The sequence below is a fragment of the Ooceraea biroi genome, chromosome 2 (assembly GCF_003672135.1).
Source record: "Ooceraea biroi isolate clonal line C1 chromosome 2, Obir_v5.4, whole genome shotgun sequence".
Lineage (NCBI taxonomy): Eukaryota > Metazoa > Arthropoda > Insecta > Hymenoptera > Formicidae > Ooceraea > Ooceraea biroi.
This window is the reverse complement of record NC_039507.1, coordinates 18,972,757-18,996,242: the sequence shown is the minus strand read 5'-3', so window position 1 is coordinate 18,996,242 and position 23,486 is coordinate 18,972,757. Positions and strand designations below refer to the sequence as shown.

General features: G+C 42.6%; 1 protein-coding gene across 1 annotated transcript in view; it reads left to right on the top strand.

The window, feature by feature from the left end:
- LOC105276343 overlaps positions 1-21,852 on the top strand; it is a 44,564-nt gene extending 22,712 nt beyond the window's left edge. The window contains exons 2-5 of the mRNA XM_011333874.3: positions 9,720-10,045; positions 10,972-11,186; positions 19,565-19,890; positions 20,590-21,852. Coding sequence (XP_011332176.2) covers positions 9,721-10,045; positions 10,972-11,186; positions 19,565-19,890; positions 20,590-20,725 — 1,002 coding nt within the window. The 5' untranslated portion in view covers position 9,720 and the 3' untranslated portion in view covers positions 20,726-21,852. The remainder of the gene's footprint in view (positions 1-9,719; positions 10,046-10,971; positions 11,187-19,564; positions 19,891-20,589) is intronic.
- Positions 21,853-23,486: the final 1,634 nt, after the last annotated feature.

The window sequence follows — 23,486 nt, the reverse complement described above, 5'->3', positions numbered from 1 at the left end:
AATGTATCCCGCCGGGATATTTTTGCAATGGTGTAATTCATAAACTGAATTATCCACGAACGCATGAAAACGATCTGCGGTTTTCCGCCATTAACCGGTCCGTTTCCGCCCTTCGGCGTGTTAAATAGCACCCGCATTTAAACTTGATCATTTTAAACGAAATATACCGTCCGCATAATACGCTAACGTAATATGTCCCGCTTCATACAGAGTTTTTCTGATTCTCACACACACGAGTTATTATACATTATGCGCTGTTACTCTAATATCAATGCCTTTTATTTGTTATTATTTCGAATATGAAATAATGGAACGGTAAAATAATATACGGAACGAGAGAGGAGGTATCTATAAAAAGTACTTAAATAATTCTTGCTACATGTGCAATCAGCAAAATTCTTCGTTCCTCATAATTATTTTATACCTTATTGATCACGCCAGATTTGCGTTGCTCGCAAACTGTGAGGATTTCCATTACAACATGACGCGCATTGACAACGCGTAATCTAGAAATTCATTAATGCCGTTCTTTCGAGGGATTCGCCCGCGAATTAAACGAGTCTTCATCGCGTTGACGTTTATTGTCTCGTTAATGAGACGTTGCGACGTATATTGGTGCCTACAAACTGACGTCGCGCCGATATGAGATGCCAGTAAAGAAATTCAATTACGCAGTCGAGGCGAGAGCGCCACAAGCCCAATAATTTCGCCGAGTCAATATGCGCGTGCCGATTGTTTGGTGAGAAAGCTTGCGCCGTGCGCTACCGGCTAATTTAATCGCGCAAATGCACCGTCGCTCGCAGCGCGGATAAAAGCTTTTGCAGCTAAAACGCGCAGCCCGCTCGCGTTAATCGATACTTGGCATTAATCGATGACAGCACCGCGCAATATCTTCTTATTCGATAACGGTGGCGGCGAGCGCGATCGCTTACCCGTGAATTTCGTGCTCGAGGAACGTTCATAAAAAGCGCGCACGGTAAACTTGAAATTGACCGAAAAATCTGCCGTTAAAATTCAATTGAGGTTCATTGAAATTCGTTGAAATTCGTTGAATTTCCCGGAAATCCGAGAAGAAACTCGGGGTTTTTTATTTTTTTATTTTTTTGAAGTGTACAGAGAAGTATGTACGCAACACGGAAGATCGCGAATTCGTCGCAAGTGTTAGCGTTGCACGACAGGCATCGCGACGCAGCAGCGCTGCCGCTGTTTGCCGTGTTTTGTTGTACCACCAGGGGAATTATTAGATTACGAAACCCACATTGTGACACAGGTGAACACGTAGGGACAGGTAGAGGCGGGAAAGCGGATGGAGAAGAGTGTGAGTGGAGTGTGGTTGGAGACCCAGGTGGATCCAGGTCACGTCGAGCCAGCAATGATACTAGCCCAACCACCCCATGCGAGCTGCAGGTCACATCTCACCCTTATCCTACGCCGTTCCTTCGCAACGTCGCCCTTTTCAATCATCGCCGATCGTTTCACCGGCGTGGAATTCACTGGAATTCGCTGTGCGAGGCGATGTTTAAACGCGACCTTCCTCAGTGCCTCGACAAGCGAGGCGACGCTGCAGAGCGCCGCGATAGAATGACAAGAATGCCATCGGCACGGGTGTCAAGCCGATTAATCGCTCTTCATCAAATCTCTCGCACGTACCAGTGTGCAAGGGGAAGGACATGTCGAGAACTGTCGTGCACGGGAGAGAGAATCTGCTTAATTTGCTCGAAAACGAAAACTTTGGTGGAATTAACATGAATAAAATAGCAACGGAAACTAAATTTACGCAGTTCCTGAAGGGGAAGCCGAAAGAATTACTAGCTCTTTTCATCCACTGGCCGGACAGTAAATTTAATACATTTGAGATGTATGTGAATAACGAGCGTCGCGCGGCACGCATGTTTGCAATTCCGCATATAGCAGGGAAAAGTGGGACAACTTTTTCGCATTAAACGGATGCGCTTTTGCGCTCCGGCGAAAATTGTTTGTCCCCATTCGCGAAAGTTTTGGGTTGTTTAGCCGTAGCGACGATAAAAAAAAACGGGGAGTCTCTCTGCCGTGTACGAACGCAGAATAATACTCGAGTTCATTTGGCGAATGTCACCGGGGGAATGCATAATCGTATTAGAACGTAGTAGTAGCAACGCGTCGCGATGGAATTCGGTCGCTTCTTTCGCGTATAATAGATGCATTTTACCCTCGTAGAAAATATCAAATACCATAACTCACGGGATGACCCGCGGTTCGTTCGCATGTCTCGTTCCGCTTCAATCGAATAATTCGGATGAATATTTCGATAACAATTTCGGTAACAATTTCGTCCCAATCCCGCATTGCGTCGTCTCTCGTTTTGCAATGTAGATGCTGGAGAGGACCACACACACACACACACACACACACAAGCCATTTATTGATTCCTTTATCCATTCGAACGATTGAAACAATCACGGCGAATTCCGGATAATGCAGACATCATCATTCGCGGACACCGAATTCATCACGACACGTCGAAGGTGAATCCGACTTCTTGTCGGGATGATATTTAATCCCATCAGCAGCCCCTGAAGCGCCAGCAGAATGTATCGACATGCTGAATGCATATGCATATCGAGGATGCAGGTCGCGAAGAGCGACGATACATCTCGCCGTCACTCGCGGAGATCTTTGTCCCGGAAGCTGCGCCAGAACCGTGTACCGGCATATTAGAGAGAACGAATGTCGAGAGAAAGAAAAACGAGGAACACGGGGAAACGAATAGAGTTTACTATGGTGTGACGGCCCCATAAATTCCACGGTACAATGGAGACACAACGCGCGTTAAGCACGACACGTTCACGGCGCAAAAGGGAGAATTTTGATTGACGCAAATCTATTAGGAGTGTGATTTAGTTTTGAGGGGTTTGCAGCAGATGGCTGTAGTGTCAGTTTGTTCCAATAGCTGTTTCCGATAACTGTTGTTTCTTACAGTCTTGACATTATCCATGACATTTAGTAGCATTATAGCAATCGTGTTTATATCATCGTAAAAATGCAACTTCCGAAAGCTCTTTAGCATTTTCGACATGCGTTGCTTTTGTTTTTTAATCAAAACAAAACTGCCGCTGACGGTTATAGAATTCTGGTGGAAACTTATGGTGATTCTGCCCCATCAATTAAGACGTGTGAATACTGGTTTGGACGCTTTAAAAGTGGTCATACTGATGTGAAGGACAAAGAACGCTCGGGACAACCAAGAAAGCTTGAAAATGCAGATTTGCGAGCATTATTGCACGAAAATCCAACACGATCCACTTCAGAACTTGCCAGAGCATTAAATGTTGATCGTACAACAGTTACGAAACATTTACATGAAATGGGAAAAATTCAGAAAGAAGGGAAATGGGTTCGACATCAATTATCGGAAAGTGCCATTTGAACATTTGCATTTCGTTGATCGCCAGGCAAAAAAAGAAGAGTCTTTTGTCTCGGATTGTTACTGGGGATGAAAAGTGGATCTATTTTGATAATCCGAAACGCAGAAAATCATGGGTGGATCCAGGCGAACCATCAACATCCACTCCGAGACGCAATATTCACGGTTCAAAAGTAATGCTCTGCATTTGGTGGGATAATGTACTATGAGCTGTTAAATCCGCATGAGACTGTCACGGCTGATCGTTATCGACACCAATTGTACAAGTTGAAGCAAGCATTGGACCAAAAGCGACCACCAATTGCGAGTAAACGACGGAAAGTGATTCTTCTTCGTGACAACGCTCGACCTGACGTTGCGTTATCAGTGAAAGAAACACTATTAGAGCTCGAATGGCAAGTCTTACCGCACCCCGCGTATTCTCCGGACATTGCTGCATGCGATTATTATTTGTTCCGGTGGATGCAACACGCTTTAGAGGATACACACTTTGATAATTTGGAAGAAGTGCGAAAGTTCGTCGACGAATGGATCAACTGAAAAGAAGAGTGATTTTATCGTGGTGGAATCGATCTCTTGCCAGAAAGATGGGAAAAAGTGATAGAAAACGAAGGAAAATATTTTGATTAAGGTATTCATTCATTATCATATTTAAATACATGCGTTTTTGAGCAAAAAAAAACCCTCAAAACTAAATCACACCCCTAATAGAAAGAATCCCGCTTGTCGTTTGTTTTCAAGTCACGACTGACTGATCCGCAGTGTTAATAATAATTGGACGAGCAAGCGCGCCGTAAAAATATCTGCATTCCACGAATAATGGAAATTCGTGCGCTGAATTTTCTTGGATGGATTTCAAGCTCGCATCCGGATTAATTACCGAGCCCGTCGTCGAGGAGTTGCCTTTCCTATGAAAACAGGCAGTATCGTGGGTTTTAATTAACACGGCGAGCATGTAATTCTTCCGGCGTTTATGCTTGCGCGGCTGTCAACGAGAGGCAGAAGAATTCACGAGCTGCATAGACGTCCATAATGGATACGCGTCTTGTTCGTGCAGTTTTCGAGTGTCTCTCGAGTCTTGTCACAGCTGCTAGTTGGAGAGAGATTTCTACCGTTGGACCAAACACGCAGAAACAAAACTGCATAGTGGATCTGTGGATGTGTGAGACGCTCTTTGCGTAACGAGCGAAGCGGAAGAAATGTGCCGTGTACAGACTAAGATAGCTTTCAGATAGCTGAATGAACGAGTAATGTTAACTTAATTTCAACTGAACTTAATTACAAAGTGCAACCCGTGAGATGCGGAGTTGTCCGTCATTACGAACTTTATTCGAGTGCAGATGCTTATAGACGTTGCAAATTGGATTAATTTAATGATTTCTTATCGCGAACAGGGAGATATTCAACTATTCGGGAATATATTCGAGAAACAGCTTAGATAACCGGAAGTATCCGAAATATATCGGGAAATATCGAGAAATTTAGGATAGGATACAGGGATTATCCCTACATCGACAGCACTGAACTGAACTGTGCTAACAGATATGAGGAATAAAAAGTCCCGAAGCTGCTCGACAAAATTAATTAACGTCGACTTTGTCGGAGCGTTGGGTTATTTTGCTTCCTCTCTGCTGTAACGAATTAATCCCGTCATGAATCAAAGGAAGACGCGGCCTCGCACTGATTCTTGTTTACACTTTGTACGGAATCACGGAAATTTCCGAGAGAGGATAAGATGAATTGAGCGAGGCTGAAATTCCAGAAGAACGACTGCAACCGTTCCATTTTAGTGTGTCCCCCGTATTCGCTCTCGTTGCACGTTCAGCATCTCGTATCTGATATCGCACGGCAATCACAACCGTATATTGCGATAAGCCGCGAGAAGTTTCCTGTGAGATGTGTCGTAACGTTTTCATTAAAGGGCTCGAGTAATTCCCATGTCGCGCAAACCTCTCTAAACGCGAACCCATACGAACACGAAATGTACCATTTCGCTGCGTGCATGTGCCACAAACAAACATGTACCAGACTTGTGCAAGATTATTCTGTTAATTTTTAATGTCCACTCTAATTTCAGTTTTTTTTTTTTCATTTTTAATATCTATCACACATGCAATAAAATAAATACGCGTTGTTTTTCCGTCCCGGGGAAATTTTACGCTGTACGCCGGCGTAAAAAGATCAAGTAATCTCACACGGAACTTTTTTAATTTCTACGAGAAATTTCCCTCGTTTGATGTTACAGTAAGCGCGATGAGAGAAAACCCACTCAGCCCTTTCTAGCAATCGCGACTGCTCGCTCCGGGCGCGTGCTACATGCCTCTTCGCCATTGTAATAATTACCGCTGGAAAGCAATTTCTCTCATCTTTGTCGATGGCGATGCAGACCGATAACCGCCACCGGGAGGAGTGGCGTTGGCATATCCGCGTCAAAGATCTCGGCGACGTTAATTGCAACTAGGACAATCTTGGAATACCTTTGTAATTAAATGTTGCTACCTCGAAGTAGAAAGGAGACACGACCGATTGCGATGTATTTGATTACGTTAGTTGATATTGCCAACGCAGCGACTTTAATTGCAAATATTGACACGCCTCGTTTCCTCTTTTCTGTGACGCCCTGTCACGTGTAAATCTTGCCTCCGGTCTTAAACTCGTTAAAACCATTCCGTTTTCATCATGAAATTATTCGTCGCTTAATAATTTTATTGACTAAATCTACGCGAGACGCTTTATGGGATGTACGTGAGTTACGCGCGCCATTCTACTGTTTAATATAAGATTTTTTCGCGTATACATAAAAAATAAGACTACCATAAAGTTTCCAGAGTCGTAAGACCAATAACGCAGAGTTTATCATCCGCGGTATATATGGTGTGTAAACATTCTTAGACATTCTTTCACAAAATTAGCCGCGCAATTCGCAGTAAAGCGACGCGTCGCGTTGCACTTGGAAAAATCGCGGTCTTTATCGGTACTCGTAAAAACTTATTCAAATAAGAGGAGATGCGCGCATACATAAACTTCACAATTACGCTCAAACGAATCACCTCCAATCGATTTTTCGTTGATGGGATTACTCTATCGTGCATATTTATTATTTGACTTTCATGGGAATGTCGATTTATTTCCCTATATTTGCTCCATTGGATGGATGCTATTACAATAATTGAGAAACGTTAGTATTCCATTCCATAACGTTAGTATTACGCACTACATTTTTTCCTTTTTTATATATAGTAGATATATATTTGCATCTCTGTGTATGTGCGTGTGTGTGTTACATATATTTAGATTTGTTAAAACTTTGTTGATCAGAGTTTGAAAGCCTTCCGTTTCTAATTACTTATATCTTCGAGGATACCAGACACCTGATGCATTTGTTAAAAACAAGTAGCTTCCCAAAAATTGATTGATAGATTGATTGATGGATAAAAGGTTCAGATCTAAGCGTGTACTCTGTATTTTCGGCTCACTCGAAAAAGTTGACCCGCTGGCTACGGCACCTTTGGGGGAACAAGCTTCAGACATATGTTCGAAGTCAGCGTGGAAGAAGTTTCATGGCGGGCACGGCCGGGTCTCACCCGGCGGGATGAGTAATGGCAGGTCTGCATACTGTAGCGAGCAGTTTGTCGTCGAAACTAACCAAGGTCCCCGGCAGCTCATTTCGCAGCAGAGCACGTAATTCAATTTCCATGTAGCGATTCCCGTGCCCGGCCTCGCGCGCTCGTCCTCTCAGCACCGAAACGCGACAACCGAAATCATCTCGGGGGTGTCGCTCTGGGTGAGAGGCGCGAATGCATTTTCGAGATGTTTGCGCGCGACTCGAGTGTCAAGCACGAAAACACCCCATTATCACGCGTCAGCGCGCTGTCGTATTATATAAAGTAAAACATTAACACAATTATCATTGATCGAATAGCTCGTCCCTAATTCCATTTCGCTGCATCCTGCCCTGCTCGTTGAATTCATGCGTAATATTTCTCTTTTTTCATTTACTGAATATTCGTAGATTTTCGCGCATTCGTGACATTTACTACACTAATGCATGATGTAAAAGCCAAGTCCCATTTGATTTCGAGGCTCTCTGCCATAACGTCCGGCGTGAAAGCGCGGGGCCAAATCGAGTATTTCGTTGAGAGTATTTCGTTCAGAGGAGCAACGATGGAAGAGGATAATAAACGAAAAGGCGAAGTCTTTTTTTCCTTTTAATCTTGGGAGGGTGGGGGAGCGCTGGAGGACAAAATCCAACGAGGACACTCGGCGACATCGCTCATTTTGACGATATAAAATGGGATTGTGCGATCCGACTCGGCGACGGTTTCCCTCTCTCAAAAGTGACTCTCCCAATGTGCCGAGAATAAGATTTTCTTGAGAATTAAAGAACGATATTCCTCCTCTCCGCCTCCTCTATCTCCTCTTTGACAAAAGTCAAATAAAAAGGACGATTCTGCTTTATTCCTAAAAGGTAGCAGTCACAAAGCTGTTCCAATTTTGTCTCTTATTAAGTATGAGATTCGGTAGAAGGAGAATTTATAATATTTCAAGAAGTTTGCGAGCGAATTGGATCACTATATCAAAAATTTCTTGCGTTCTAGATAGCGCACGAAACGCGACAGACATTCATGATTCCTTCGAATACGGCGACAATTCTGTTAGCAATAATTAAAGTCAAAGTTGAGGACCAATCGTTCAATTTTGCCGATTCTTAATTACGCCTCTCTCTTTTCTCGCTTCTTCCGTCGGCGCGCGATAATCTCATCGTAATGGCTAATTACATTCCCGATGGATAAACGGGTAGTTGCTCGTCGTTGGATTTTCTGCAAATCGAATTTATCAATCGAATCTCGCGCGTGGAGGCTGTTAAAAGTTTCGCTCTTTTCCTGACGAATGCATTCCAGGCGGACGTAATCGCGTTTGTCACGCGAGAACCGAAGCTGAGCGGGCCGCTATTGCGAATAAACGTTACGAAGTGATTCCAATTAAGGGCCATTATAGGATCGTTAATAATGGCGCGCGGCGCACAAGCTCGATAACGTTGTTTGGCAGAGTGTAGTGCGGGTCGGCTGTAACGGATGTCGAAAGACTGCCAGGAATCTCGGCATCGCTAAAGCCTGGTGACTTATGTTATTTATCTCACCCTGCGAAAAAATATCAGTGAACGGCTGGTAAATATCAGGCAAAACAAAATTTAGTAAAAATTGCCAAGGAACTTTATCATAACGTTGGAAAGCGGTCGCGATATCCGAATTGTCTTTCCCAAGCTTCGAAAATTATCACATCGTTTTCATACACGAGAATATAATCATACTGTAAGAGGCGAAAAATAACTAGGAGACTGCCTTGGATTTGAACTCGAACTCTCCGGGATCCCTGGTTCACACGCCTAGGTCTTAGGCTGTACGGCCAATACTCCTACTGTTGTGATCAATTTGTTTTCATTCCGATCCTCTATACAACCTGTCAGTCTCGACTATCTTTCCAGATCTTACAGCTCGGCCAGCCTGACATTACATTCGTCCCCGAATGTCTCCAAATCGTCGGTTCACTCCACTTGAGTCCCTCCCAACCTCCATTTTTTGGTTCACTCTTCTGAGTCCCTCCCAATATCCATTTTTGGTTCACTCTTCTGAGTCCCTCCCAACCTCCAGGTTGGTTCACTCCTCTAAGTCCTTCCTAATCTCCATGTTGGTTCACTCCTCTGAGTCCTTCCCAATCTCCATGTTGGTTCACTCCTCTGAGTCCGTCCCAATCTCCATGTTGGTTCACTCCTCTGAGTCCTTCCCAATCTCCATGTTGGTTCACTCCTCTGAGTCCGTCCCAATCTCCATGTTGGTTCACTCCTCTGAGTCCTTCCCAATCTCCATGTTGGTTCACTCCTCTGAGTCCGTCCCAATCTCCATGTTGGTTCACTCCTCTAAGTCCTTCCCAATCTCCATGTTGGTTCACTCCTCTGAGTCCGTCCCGACCTCCATGTTCAGGCTTCACTATCGGCCAGCTGCTTCTCAACTCCCTCCTCTCCGAGGGGTAGCGGATGAATCTCAACTGTCTTCGAGGGGTAGCGGATTTTATCCCACTTCTGAATTGTAAGAGGTGAAAAATAACTAGGAGACTGCCTTAGATTTGAACTCGAACTCTCCGGGATCCCTGGTTCACACGCCTAGGTCTTAGGCTGTACGGTCAATACTCCTACTGTTGTGATCAACTTGTTTTCATTTCGATCCGCTATACGACCTGTCAGTCTTGACTATCTTTCCAGATCTTACAATACGATAATTCTTCATTGATAATAATTTGTTGTTCCATATTCTTGCAGAATGCCTAATGAAAACGCGCCGGTGTGTGCTTGCGGTGTGGTCGTGGATCTGCCGAAGTCGCGTACAAACAACTCTATCGTCTTAGGGAAACTGACGATCCTCTTGCCTAAATCCAAGGGCAACAAGTCGGACGGCAAAAGCTCGCGGAAGCAACAAGATGACGGACGGGGACCGAAGAATCGAACTTCGAGCGAGACCGGAAGCAGCAGCTCGGTGACCGAATCAGCGAGATCCACGATGAAGAGCAGCAAGCACGAGAAGCGACTGAATCATTCGCGGAGGACACGAAGCGCCGAAAGAGCCGAGTCGCATTACACTTACATTGGTCGGTTAATGTTGATACTTACGTTGATACGTACGGGTTTCATATCTTATTATTATGATATGGGTTGTAACATATATTTGTTCCGTTTAGTATTTTTAATAACAAATATATGTTACAATCAATATTATTACAAATATTAAAAGAACGAGGTTAAAATTACATCAATTTAATTCAGTGATTATATACGTAAAAATTGATTTTCATTGATATAGCATCGAACATTTATTCAACATGTGGATAAATTAAATTAATTTTTAAACATTGAATAAATTCCTCTGCTCTGCTTTCTATATCCTCGAAGATGCATTCACAATTATTTGGAATGTCATTGGTGAATTTGTTTGCTCGAAATTTTGAGAATAGAAAATAGTTGTGTAGAGTGAAATCAGTGGAATACGGCGGATGGCCAATCACTTCTATTTGTTTTTAGTCAGAAACTCGCTACGATGACATTTCATCTATCCAAGTAGTCGTGACAACGATTTTTCGGGCGATTCTGAAAGCAGAATCCTATTTGCACATTAGTTGACCGTGCTCAACGCCGAGTATCAATGCTGAAGGAACAGATTTCGAATAAAATAAGCATTTATTTAATTAATCAAATGTTTAAAATGATGTCTAAAATTTTAATATATAGTAATAATAAAATTTTATATTTAATAATATTAATTCCATTATTTTTCAGTATTACGGTCTCGTAATACGAGATACGTGTCTCACGTGTTATATTTTTAAAATTAATTTTATGCGTGTGTATTTTATGTGTGTACGTGTAATATATTTTAATCAGATTCTCATATCTCTATCGCGCTGCAGAAATCCCTGTTCAACGATCACGTACATGCGAATGTCATTAGACGACACTACGCCCCATTAAAGTGTCCCGAGGAAAGATCATTGCGTTTACGTATAGTGACACTTTGCAGATTCGGGCTCGAGTATCGTCGGTGGTGGAATCCGAGAAGACACCATACCCGAAGCGTTATACGCCACCATACCTGATACGCCGAACGCGAGTGCCAATCAGATCGGAACCAGTCGATCGAACCCGCAGAGCAGATCGCAACCACTTTACTCCGCAATTCCGTCTATGACGTCACCGCCGCCAACGTACGATGTCGCGATCGCAAAAACGTGGCAGGTCAGTTCTGATAGCATCTCTATACCGCATCAATTTTCCTTCTCCCGATGTCGAATGACGGAAACGCTGCCGGATAATAGCGTTACCGTCCCGCAGATTCCATCATTTTCTTGTTTCGCGCAACCTAATATTCCGCAGTCTCATCCGCGTTCTAAAAGCTTAGCCAGGTGGATTTGCGTAGCTGACAACGGTCAATATTGCACAATGGTCACAATCGGCACATTCAGCCGCTTGTAAGAGCACAACGCTCGTAAAGTAATAACGGTCGCCCGGACAATAGCAACAAATTGTCATTGTCGCGCGCTTTAAATGATGTAACCGGAATATTAATTCGCAACGTCGAAATACGCCGCGCGCACTGGTATAATAGCTCGTTGCGATTCAAATGTTTCAACGGCGATACATCGATTCCCGGCCGATACGGTCGCGCTTGTCCACATATTATCTCGCACGTAATATCTCGAATTATCAAAGCGAATTATCGACCTGGTGGTACCGCGGATGCGGAGTATCGTCGCGACAGTTTTTGCGGAAATTCGTCGCGGTTACCCGATTTGTATCCCGCTGCGCAATTCCGCGACAATCGGATCACGAGGAAATTGGTAGCGATCCAGAGATCAGTCCCCCGGGATGTCGCAGAATCGAATAGGCAATGCCTGGAGAATATAGAGCGTCGTAATCTATCGTGCGTATCATAATCACCTGTAATCGGCCCTATCGCAAATTAGCCCTTTTGTGAGCTATCGAATGCCCTACTGCATTAGTAGGATATACAGGGTAGAGTAGCTGCATAAGTCGATAATAAATTGTTAATTAGTCGATACGATCATACAGTGTGATTGGAACGATAGTTGTAGATCTCGCCGGTTGCTCGCGATCACGCAATCATAAACTAACAAAACTTCCAGTTAACAAATTCTTATGAATAATTGGTCGCACGATTTCGAAGAAAAATACATTCGTATACTTTGTTCGGTTATTGTTCTTGCTGTATGTTGCATGTATTATATAATACAGTGTGAGCGCAACGTTGAAACAAATCAGCTTCTGGTCAGCACGTCATGCGATCACAAAAATGTAATGATCAGAGCTACGATGATTTAGTAATTGTGCAAGATAGACCCGAAGGGACAAAGTACAAAGGGCTCGTCAGGCCGTCTCAAAGCTCGAGATTTATCGTTTCGCATAAATCTCCATTGCGCACAATGCGCTGGCAGCTCGTATCTCACGTTTTCTGCACATCTCTCTGGACATGCTGAACATTAAATTATCCACGGAATTTATTATACGACGTGAATAATAACGCAATACCATTAGATTTGACGTGTGTTGCCAGCATTACGCTGGAAATGTACGATGTCGGACCGATAAACACGTTCCCTCCGTGTATCTTCCGCTTTCTGATAAATTCCATTTCGCGCGCGCGTCTACGATCCGTCTAAAATTATCGCGGCCCGAATTTGTGCAACTACGCGACCCCATCGCCGTTCGATCGACGACCCGCATATCAAATTTCGGTGCGCTCGGTGACCCAATTTCTCCCGCTGTCCCGGTCACGTGCTCACGAAGAAATCCCTCGACCCAAAAAGGACTCGACTTTATCGAAGCGGCTGGATGGCACGGCGAGGGGAGTGGGGAGGGGAGAGACGGGAGAAAGAGAGGGTGGCAAATTCAATGTACGGCTTCTTAACTCGAGGACCATTCCACTTCGGTTGGCCGCCCAATTTCCGTCGCGGTACAGTTTTGCGGCGCCGACTGGAACATAAATTCCGTTATGTAACCACGTGTTGTCTCGCTGCTGGTGTCTCGCCCCCGCCAAAAACTCGCCGTTTCACATGTCGGGAGATCAGTGCTGAGAGCCAGAGTCCGTGACGCTCCTCCTCGTCGTCTCCTTTTTGTAGTTTCCGCGAGCGACGGCGTTGTCGCACAGCTCTCATTAAGGGGGGAGCCTGCTTTAGAACGTTGAAAATAAGGTATAATTTTACGAATTTGTTTTTGAGAAACTATACAGCGGATCATTATAAAACTTTGATGCATTTATTAGTACATGTTTAAAGATAAAAAAAATTATTTTTTTATTTGAATATATCGCCTGTAGAGGTCGTCCTGGAGGCATCTTAGTGCAGCCGGCATTGTAAATTGGTGAGCATTCTCCTGCCTCCAAATTTCATTCAAACTGAAAAATTAAAATATTTTCTTGTTATTTATGAATTCCCATCGTCGATGAACCTTTAATATTCATAAAAACATTAAGTTAAACAATTATTTTTGCATGAAAAAGTTCAAAACCTTTGCCTAAAAATCGTACTTTTGTGTTCTAAGCTCCACCATTTTGGCACTTTTCAACTTTTTTCTTCTCTCTTTGGTTCATCGACGATGGGAATTCATAAATAACGAGAACATATTTCAATTTTTCAGTTTAGACGAAATTCGGAGGCAGGAGAATGCTCACCAATTTGCAATGCCGGCGACGCGGCCGCACTAAGATTTCTCCAGGACGACCTCTACAAGCGATATATTCAAATAAAAAAATAATTTTTTTTATCTTTAAACATGTACTAATAAATGCATCAAAGTTTTATAATGATCCGCTGTATAGTTTCTCCAAAAACAATTCGTAAAATATACCTTATTTTCAGCGTTCTAAAGCAGGCTCCCCCCTTAACGCTGGACTGGAAAAACGATCAGCATTAGAGGAAGCAATGATCGCGTTCGCGTGCTGCGCGTACTTGGTCCACTTTTCATTCCCCCACACGAGCACCATTATTGTAACTCTGCCGAACTGTCGGACACTTGTCAAACTTTTCGTATCGTCCATCGCACGAGCGTACCTTCAACGTTCGAAAATCGATATCAGCCGAGCGCAATTTCCTGCAGCATTGGAGGCGAGAAGCAAATTTCGACGCCATCTTACCTCGCCCTTTTTTTCCTCTCGACGTCTGACATCAGACGGCAAGAGATTGACATTATCCACTCGACAAAGTTATGCGTGCGCGATATAATATATGATCGCCGTGCCATCTCGAGCGATTAATTCATTCAAACGGCGTCGGACGTTAAAAGCAGGAGCTCGAGGTCAGCGGAGAATCGCGATGATAAATTTTTAATCGGTTTCTCGTGCGCCACGATAACGAGAAAGCTCCGTTTGCGCTCGGTTGCTCCGAAATGAAAAGGTCGTCAAAAGAGATCGCGGAAAAAGGGTTGAAATTGTTCTCGTCTGCTGGAACGCCGACGAGAGGGGGAGCAGCGCAGCGAAGACGCGCGCCAGCTCGAGCGCTCGTGTGAAATGCAAAGCCGGACGGAGAAGAGTTCATCGCGATGCATAAAACTGCTACGCGCGGCTAAATCGCGCGCCATGATAAAGGAAGACCTCGGAGGAATATATACTCGGGGCTGCCACGGTTACGGACGCGATCTTAGATTGCCGAAAGGAAGACGTTATTCCCGTCTGGATTCTTCTCGAGTATCGCTTTCTGCGTCGTCGCGAGGAAGGAACACGTCGTTTTCAGAACCGCCTCGTCACTTTGTCGCACCCAATATTTCTCGCATCAGCGTCGAATCATCCTATGCGACGCCGCGCCGCGCCGCGACGCTCTCTCGTTTCACAGACAATCCCGAGGACGACGGAGAGCCGGAGCTCGCGTTTATTCGGGGGGATGAAGGGAGGGAAAGGAAGAAGGGGGCTGTTTTTTCCAGACGTATCTCCGTTATTTTCATTTCCAAGATCAAAGGCGCGGCCGATCGTCCGCGAGAGAGGAGATTAAAAGCACGAGAGAGACCGGGGAGATAGACGGCCGGGACGCCAAAAGCGACGGACTCTTCGAGCGCGGCCGAGGAATTCACGCTCTGTGTATCCCCAGACCAACGCAACGGCGCGTTTCCCGTCGAGATGAGGAAAGGGAGTTACCGGTAGGCTTTTCTCTCGAAAGCCCTCGAGCTTACTTGCGGGATCTTCCAGTGGCTGTTTCCATTCATGAGCCGCGCGCGCGCGCGGCACTCGCGCCTTCTAATTTGAATAACGGCCTTCGCCTTTTCTACTATTTTCCGGCGGGGCGCTGTATTGCACCCGCGGGAGTCCCTCGTTTGTCCGGATACTCCTTGAGTATGGGCGCGAGCAGATTCGCGTGGACGCCTGCTGCGTAGACGAGAGAATCCTTCATCGTAAACGTGCACGACTCGACTCGCTGCGATTCCCGGGAGAGGAGTTTGGAAGAGATAGGGAACGGAAGAGGGATGAGAGCGTAGGAATTGCTTAATACTCCTGTATGTTAACGTACTTTGTAAATTTCCGGGAAATACGATGCGACAAATGAATCCGGTTATTGCGAAATCTCGATGTAAATTCTGAGAGCTATTCGGCTTTCGAGAGAGAAAGAAAGACCGAGATCTGGACTGAGAATTAATTATTGATTGGATACGGTGAGGTACGTAATAAGCTTCGCTGAATTTCGCGGTCTCGCGGATTACTTGGCTGCGAGCGTACCGGCGCGGCGGATTGAAAATTTCATACCGCGGCATGTTAGCGCTCGCGAGAAGCTGCGGTTTTAAACCTTCATTGCCACGCGGAATGTTTGCATTAAAGAACGACGGTTTTGAATATTTAGGCGAAGAGGTAACAGCGTAATACGCTGGGTGCGGTTTCACGAGACTCCCGTGCAGTTACAGCGTGTCGGATATACACTCATATGAAATGCCCTCGCATATTAATTCCGCCGCGCGAGCTCAAATGATACGAAAGCCGCGCGATAAAATAAGACCGAGATGTAGAGCATACCTGAGAAACACGAACGAACGAGATGATGTAAGAGTAATGGAAAAATACGACCGACTGGAGAGAAATGGATTAATTTTGAATAGACAAGAGAGAAAGGAGAAGCACAAAGGGAATACGAGATGGGAGGAACAAAAATTACGAAAAAGCGAGCTACAACACGATCAAGAAATTGCACAAAACTGGGAGAATTGGGAGTGAAAATTCTTGATTACACAGTAAAAAATAAAATGTTAATTTTAACATTTTTTGCATGTCCCAGAAAGTCCACTCTAAATTTTAAGTTAAAGTAACTCATTCGTCATATGTTACTTCTTGACAAACTAGAAATGTTAAGTAATTAACACAATACTTTACATTTATTTTTGTTATTGTAACTTTAAGTGTGATGTAAAAATAACATACAAAGTAATTGAAAACTACATGGAAGAGAAGTTACAATAACTCATCAGAAAAGTTGATAGAACATTTTCGTTCGTACAATATGAACATTTACTTTTTGTGTTATATTAACACATGATAGTAATTATTCCAACTTAAATTATTTTTGATAGAAACATTTAATTTTAGTAAATTTGATTATTTTATATGTCAAAGTTCATGATTATTTGAAGATTTACTTTAACTTCTTTTAGAATGTTAAACTGACTTCGCGACATGTTGATTGTTTAAAATTATTGTGTTAAAAGCATTTCAAATAATATTCCATTTCTAAGAGACATACACAAAATGTTAAGTTATGAAGTTAACATTAATGTAACATATCAAATTGTTATAAAAATAATAACATATCAGTTGTATGTTAATTTTACATTGAAGTAGTAATCAAAACATGGCAACACAAGAAAATTTTAACGTATGGACGCACAATTTTTAGCGGTGTACGAATAGCACGGTAAGAAGGGTCTGTAACATTTACCCTCGAGCATTGTGAAAACGTTACTTACCGCGTACTTTGCACTAGAGTTACAAGCGAGTTACAGATACACATTATACATGCAAAACGCATTTGCATGCTGCAGCACAACGCTGAGGTGTTTCTAGAAACTGTACGCAGAATCTTGAGGCAAGTTCACCAAGACCCGTGTACGTATGGCATTTTCAGAAGGAGTGTATAATCCATCTCGCAGCGAAGTTGCCATGGACAGGAAAAACGGAATCACGGGACTATAGGCGATCCTCTTAAATGAACGCCCGAGGCTCGCCTCACGCTCGTCTCACGCCAGAAAATGGAATCACGAGATAATAATCCCGAAACTCAATTTTATCTCCTCGTGAAGTCGCGGGCCGAGCCATCGCCTCCGGTTGATTTCATCGAGAGAACGAAGATCGCGCGAGGAGCCAAGGGTTTTGCCGAGCCGTCTCGTCGCCGATGCGCCGACAAAAGCGATCGGGAAGTTCGTCGCGAGCTATCTGATGCGCGTCGCTGTTTCATTCCACCTCATAACGCTTCTATGCCCGACGAATATCTCTGCGACTTCGTGGTTCACGTTCTCGGACGAGAAGAGGGAAAAACTTTCCAATCAATCCGCGAGCGGTACACGTTCCACGAGATTTTCTTTCGACTCTTGGAACGAAGCACAGCTATCAGCGTACCAACTTTCTCGGAGTTTTCATTTTTCGGAAGAAAATATCCCTCGCGGTAAAATACATATTTATAGCTCGAGTTTCCTGACGTCCGACGTATCGACAGGGCGCGGATGTGAGAGGAGTGCATCGTATTTTCCCATTTAGGAGTGACGTCTAAATTGTTATATATAGATACCTGCACTTCTCCTTTTTTTCTTCTGTATCTCCTCTTCATTTAAATCTCATTTCTTTCGTTTCGTTGGACTTGTACGTAAGAAATCTCGTTGATTATATCATTCTCTTTTTGACTTCACGAGAACGCGAAATAAAATCCTGGAAGCATTTAATATGAAATATATACATAGAAAAGTATAAAAACGTGAAAATGATATGAAAACCATTTTTTTCAATTTCCTAGCATTTCTCCAGCAACACAAAGTTAGCGTAAAGTGCAAAATTATTACGTGACAATTAGACAATTAAGTGAGAAGCGACGCACGCGCTTCGCGAATACCGCAAAAGAAGACGTCCTCGCATGTGCAAGCTTTCACGATATAATACGCGAAACAGAGTCGGTTCAGGGGAAAAAAAGAGGAAAGTTTTCCCGTTCGCGTTTTACGCCGAGGCTGCAAACCACGGTCGATCCAAGAGGAATATTAAAAAACAGTACGCAGCTTCATTATAGTCTACAGTGCGAGATAACGCATATTAAAAAGTGCGGATTTGAGGGATTTTACGGGACTGATTTTATTACTTGAGTTAATGTATAATATTAGTATGGCGTGGAGAACAAGTTCGACCTTTCTTCTAATTAAAAAATTTGACCTTTTCTCTAATTAATGGATACGTTATTCACGATACTATTATTATTCGTCTATTATTGTATCGCCGTTGACTATAATCGCCATCGAATATTCAATTCAGCAATGTTTCCTGTGCAAACGTTGCTTCAAAGAAAGAAAATATTTCCTCTGAAAAATGTACCCTTTAGGCAGTAAAAACCATAGAATCCGGTACTTTTCTTGAAACAAAAAAATACCAGTGATTTTATGAAGAATAACAGTAATTTTCTTTTGACCTGTTATTTGATGTCTGAAACGTGATATGGAAGATCAAGTATCAAAACCACAACCATGCAAACGTAATGGCAAGCAACTAAGACCTGGGCACGGAGTTGTGGGTAGAGTAACGTGACCCTAATGCGACCTCGGAGGCAACAGGAGATTTCTGAAGTTACGTTCTGTTAATTAATCACAGATTAATCTCGCAATCAACTCCGTTAAACAAGTACTGCACTATAGTATGTCCATTAGTATGTCCCATTATAGATCCGAATTTGATTCAGTGGTTCGCGAAAATTTGTTGCGAGACCACAATGACCGATCGTTCATCAACGCAGCAATCGCATTCGCAGATATAAAGTAATAGAATTCTGTAGAAACAGATACACGTGCAACCATTACGTTCTATTTGTACAGCTTCTGTCCCGGATCAAGCACATATTCCAAAGAAAAAAATTGCAGCTTCTATTTTTTTATTATTTCGGATCGAATTGCATTTTCGCGAACCAGTGACTCAAATTGATACACACTAATGGATACACTACTCCTCTTGTTTCACAGAGTTGACCGTGTGGTTACCATTTGGTTAATTAATAGAACGTAACTTTGAAAATCTTCTATTGCCTGCGGCACTAGATCTTCCAATTTCTGCTACACCTCAATTTTAATAAAATCATTAAATGTGCAAATTAATTCGTCAAAAAAAGCAAATAATTCTGCTTAATAAAACTCAAAGTAAATTTTTGTTAAAAATAATTTTCTACTGACATTGCTTCGAATGGCAATATTTATATTCAACTGTTGAAATTTTTAGGATGCTTACTAAATATCAATAAGCATTCTAATATTAGTAATTAGTAATTTAGGATGTTTATTAAATATTAATGAAGCTATTAGGACAGGTTTAATAATTTACCGAAATCAATTTCTCTCTCTCTCTCTCTTTCTCTATCTCTCACAAGACGTAATATTTGCAGACTGGCTTGCCACCGACATATGAGGAGTATCTCTGTCACAAGTACGCGATGATTTCGCGTTCACACACGCCACCACCGCCGTGGTCCGAGTCCACAACGACCTCGTCATCCAACCCGGCTTCAAGCATTCAGACGCGTCGCGAGTTTCTGGCCAGCCAGCCCGAGCTTCGCCAGTACTTAGCGCAGTTGACTCTCGGCGATCGTGGCTTACACCATCAACATCACCAGCAGCAACAGCAGCAACAGCAATCTAGAGATGTTACTTGCTCAGCCCGAAGGGAACAGCAGGCCAGAGTGCAGCAGCGTGTGCGAGCAATGCCTCCCAGGTGAGTAGTCCAAGAGGCGTGTAAACGCCTCGGCTGTCGTCCATATCTCGCTTCGGGATCGCTTGCAGAATAATTCACGCGGTTTATGAGATGGCCGTGCACAACTACGGCACCGCCGGGAGTTAGCTTGGCACGAGGTGCGCTTGGCTCTCCGAGATATTTCAAAGTATGGAGAACTGGTATCGGGATAGTCTGAAAAAAGTAGCCGAGGCGCCGTTTATGGAAATATCAGGTCTTTTGCTTCCATTGCGTTTTTCTGTGCCGTCGCGGTGGAAGGACTACAGGGAATAGAATTAAGTTCTGTTAAGAATTAAGTTAAGGTGGGGAGGAAGAATTGTATCAGGTAACTTTGACGAGTTCTGATGATTGGTACGGGCATTACTTTTTCCGACGTGAAGTCTACTGTAAGAGTTCTGAATGAAGTACACCAGCTGTGGTGCTTCAGGCATTAACTTGCGAAAGTGTCATTTTAGCGCTTGCTTGTACCTCGATAATTATGAATTTTATCTTAATTTTTTGTAGTTACAAGAAACAGAGAGAGAGAGAGAATCTGATTTCCCTGGAATATCTTTGTAGACAATTTCGCGTCGATTTGAACAAAATTTAATTTTAAACGCCTGATATCGCATCCATGTAAAAACCTCCTCCAGCAGGAGAAATGATAATTTTAGCAAATCAAATTTCGGAATTTGTTTGCAGATCTCAGAGCGAGAGTCGGGCGCAGCAGCAACGGATTGCCGCGATGTACGAAGACGCAGCGTTCTGCATGGAGACCACGGTACTGCAGTCGGCCTTCGATTCCAGCCAAGGATTTGCCCTCTGCAGTCTAATGTAAAAGGACGGGCGACTTCGCTTCAGGAGAAGGCAAAAATTGTGAGGGGAGAGAAAAAAAGGGATGGACGCGTCACGGAATTTACGGTCGACTTTCTCGACGAGTGTTTTTCTCGGAAGCCAAATTGTACACCGGCATGCCGGAGAAAATATTTGCGGAAGTACTCGATCACGGATGGATGACACGTTAATCTCTCTCTTTCCTCGCAATTTACGAGAGTGCAACGAGACGCAGCGTTTCCCCTTGCGTTTTTGGCAAACCGCAAACGCTCGATGTTAGCGACACGATGCTCTTAATTAGCGATATAGAAGTATACTTCTCAATTAGTATCGATCCCTGACAGTAAAGTATCGTTGTCTCAGAAGTACATGTGAATATGTATGTATCAAATGGTATCGATTCCTAACTAGAGAGAGTCTGTACTTGAAAGTATCAATTATATATATATATATATCTAGAGTTATTTTCTGGGTGCAATCGGTACTAACTCATAATTACAAAATACACACACACACTTCTTTATATTTTAGAGATACGTTAATTACATCCAAGATGCGTTCGTGATTTATTATTAATTGTTATAAGGAATGCCTGCAATTTTAAAACTTGATTTTTACGCGCATTTCCGAGGGGAAGTGCATTCATATACGTACACATACGCGCACACACCTATTCATAAAATAAACGTTTAAAATATAAGTTGAGAATAAAATTACTTAAAATAATAATAGTTTAAAATATTTTCATTTTCTGCAATGCGATTTGTATTATATGAATTATTGTTGAGATTCAAGTATTCCATGGTGTCTGAAACTTCCTTGAATTCGCATGGTTTAAACAGACGGTGCTGCCTATATGCAATCCCAAAAGTTTCAAGTGCTGTCGATGTTAGTTCAAAAAACTGAAAAATGTCTCTACACCGACCTGAAAAAATTAGAGCGCGTTCATTAATCACCTTTGGGACTGAACTGAACTGTACTCGAACTATTTCCGATTTTCCTGCCTGGTCCAGATCTCCAAGCTAGTCTATTTTTTTTTCTCTAGACATGGTGGTCGTTGAAATGATGGAATTTAGCTGTAATATGCTGTTAGTTCTAATTTCACGCGAATAAAAAGCTTATTCTTTGTTCGATCGTTGTTGCTTCTTGTATTTTTTCAAAGTAAAAAAACAACCTGGATAATCTGTGAATTTCGCACTAAATACTACTAATTGTGTAAAGTAGAAATTCTACATGTGATCCTGCATTACGAGCAGTTGTAAAAGTAAGAAACTATCGCTCTCTTTTACCATCTGAGGGCGCATTTAACAAATAGAGAGAAAAAGACAGTGTTATAGAGAGCGATTATACCAATTGTCGGTGATGTAGTTTCTTTCTGATAATATCCTATATTGATATTTAGATTGAATACCTTCTATATTGGCTACTGGTCAGTTCAATTGGCCCCAAATTAATTTTTCTAAATATATATTTTTTAGTTTTCTGTTATTAACATAGAAGCGAAAAAGGCTTCCGACACATTCGACGTTTCTTTTTTTTTCTTTTTTTATCACACACATCTTTTATATATTAATCCTTTTTGAATTAGAAAAGTCAGACGAATTTAACATAATCTTTGCAAGAGTTAATTAAATATAGTAAAAAAATACATACAAGTGGCTACATGCGACATAAGATTGTACTACTATTCTGATACAATGATATCTTTAATACATCGATGTACCTTTGTATTTATATATATATATATATATATATATATATATAATTTCCTCTTTTAATAATTTCCTTTTTCCATTCAACATCTTTTCATCTTGTATGATATATTCTAGATGAAAGCAGGTTTTGCTAAAAACCACACAGTATAGCTGTATTGCAAAAATTTATACTGCAAAAGAATTAGGAATATTCCAACATTTCACTACCGTGTTGCATAGCATGTCAAGTATCCGCGCTTCAGATTTTAATTAGGAATTTAAATTCTATCGCGCAGAGCAGCTGGTCTAAATGAGTCCGACCTAAGCAGTATCCACACATAAGACACGGTATACTTTCACGTACAATAATACCCTAGAATTGATCTCATCCTGCGTATCTAGGCGCGGCATGCAGCGATGACTCCGAGATAATAAATTTATAATTTCTCCGAGAGAGCAAAGTGGTTCTTGCGTTTTTGCTTACGGTGTAGCACGATGCAAATCGGAACGGAAGTTACTACACGCGTGCATGTGTTGCACCATTAAAGAAGTGGTTTCTGATTTGCGTGTTAAAACGCTTTCGTAAATTAATCTCACGCAAAAGAAAAACGATCCTCTTGCGGTGAACGCGGTCTTTCGCTCAACACGCAGTGATTTACGCGAATCTTTTCATACGGTTATTTCCCAAGCATGCTAGCTCTAGAAATTGAGAATATCGAGCAACTGCTGACAAGATGTACGATACAATTCTGGGGAAACGTCCTAAATGAAATTTGTCGCGTAATTATAAAATATAATTATACAATATAATACATTTATGTAAACATTTACGGTAAATTGCGCACGTAAAGTCAATGCAAAAGCAAATATTCTTACAACAGAGATTTTATTCTATCTACCGTGTGCTTGTTGTAACCGAAAGTCTACTTCAACGAGCGAATTGAACGTGGTGAGTGCGTTTGTTTCATTCTCTCAACTACATCTCGCCGTTTTCGGTTGTTCGATCGGGTGGAGCTTTTCGAGGATCGATTCCCAAGTGGAGAAACCTGGAGAGTCACGAAGCTTTGTCTC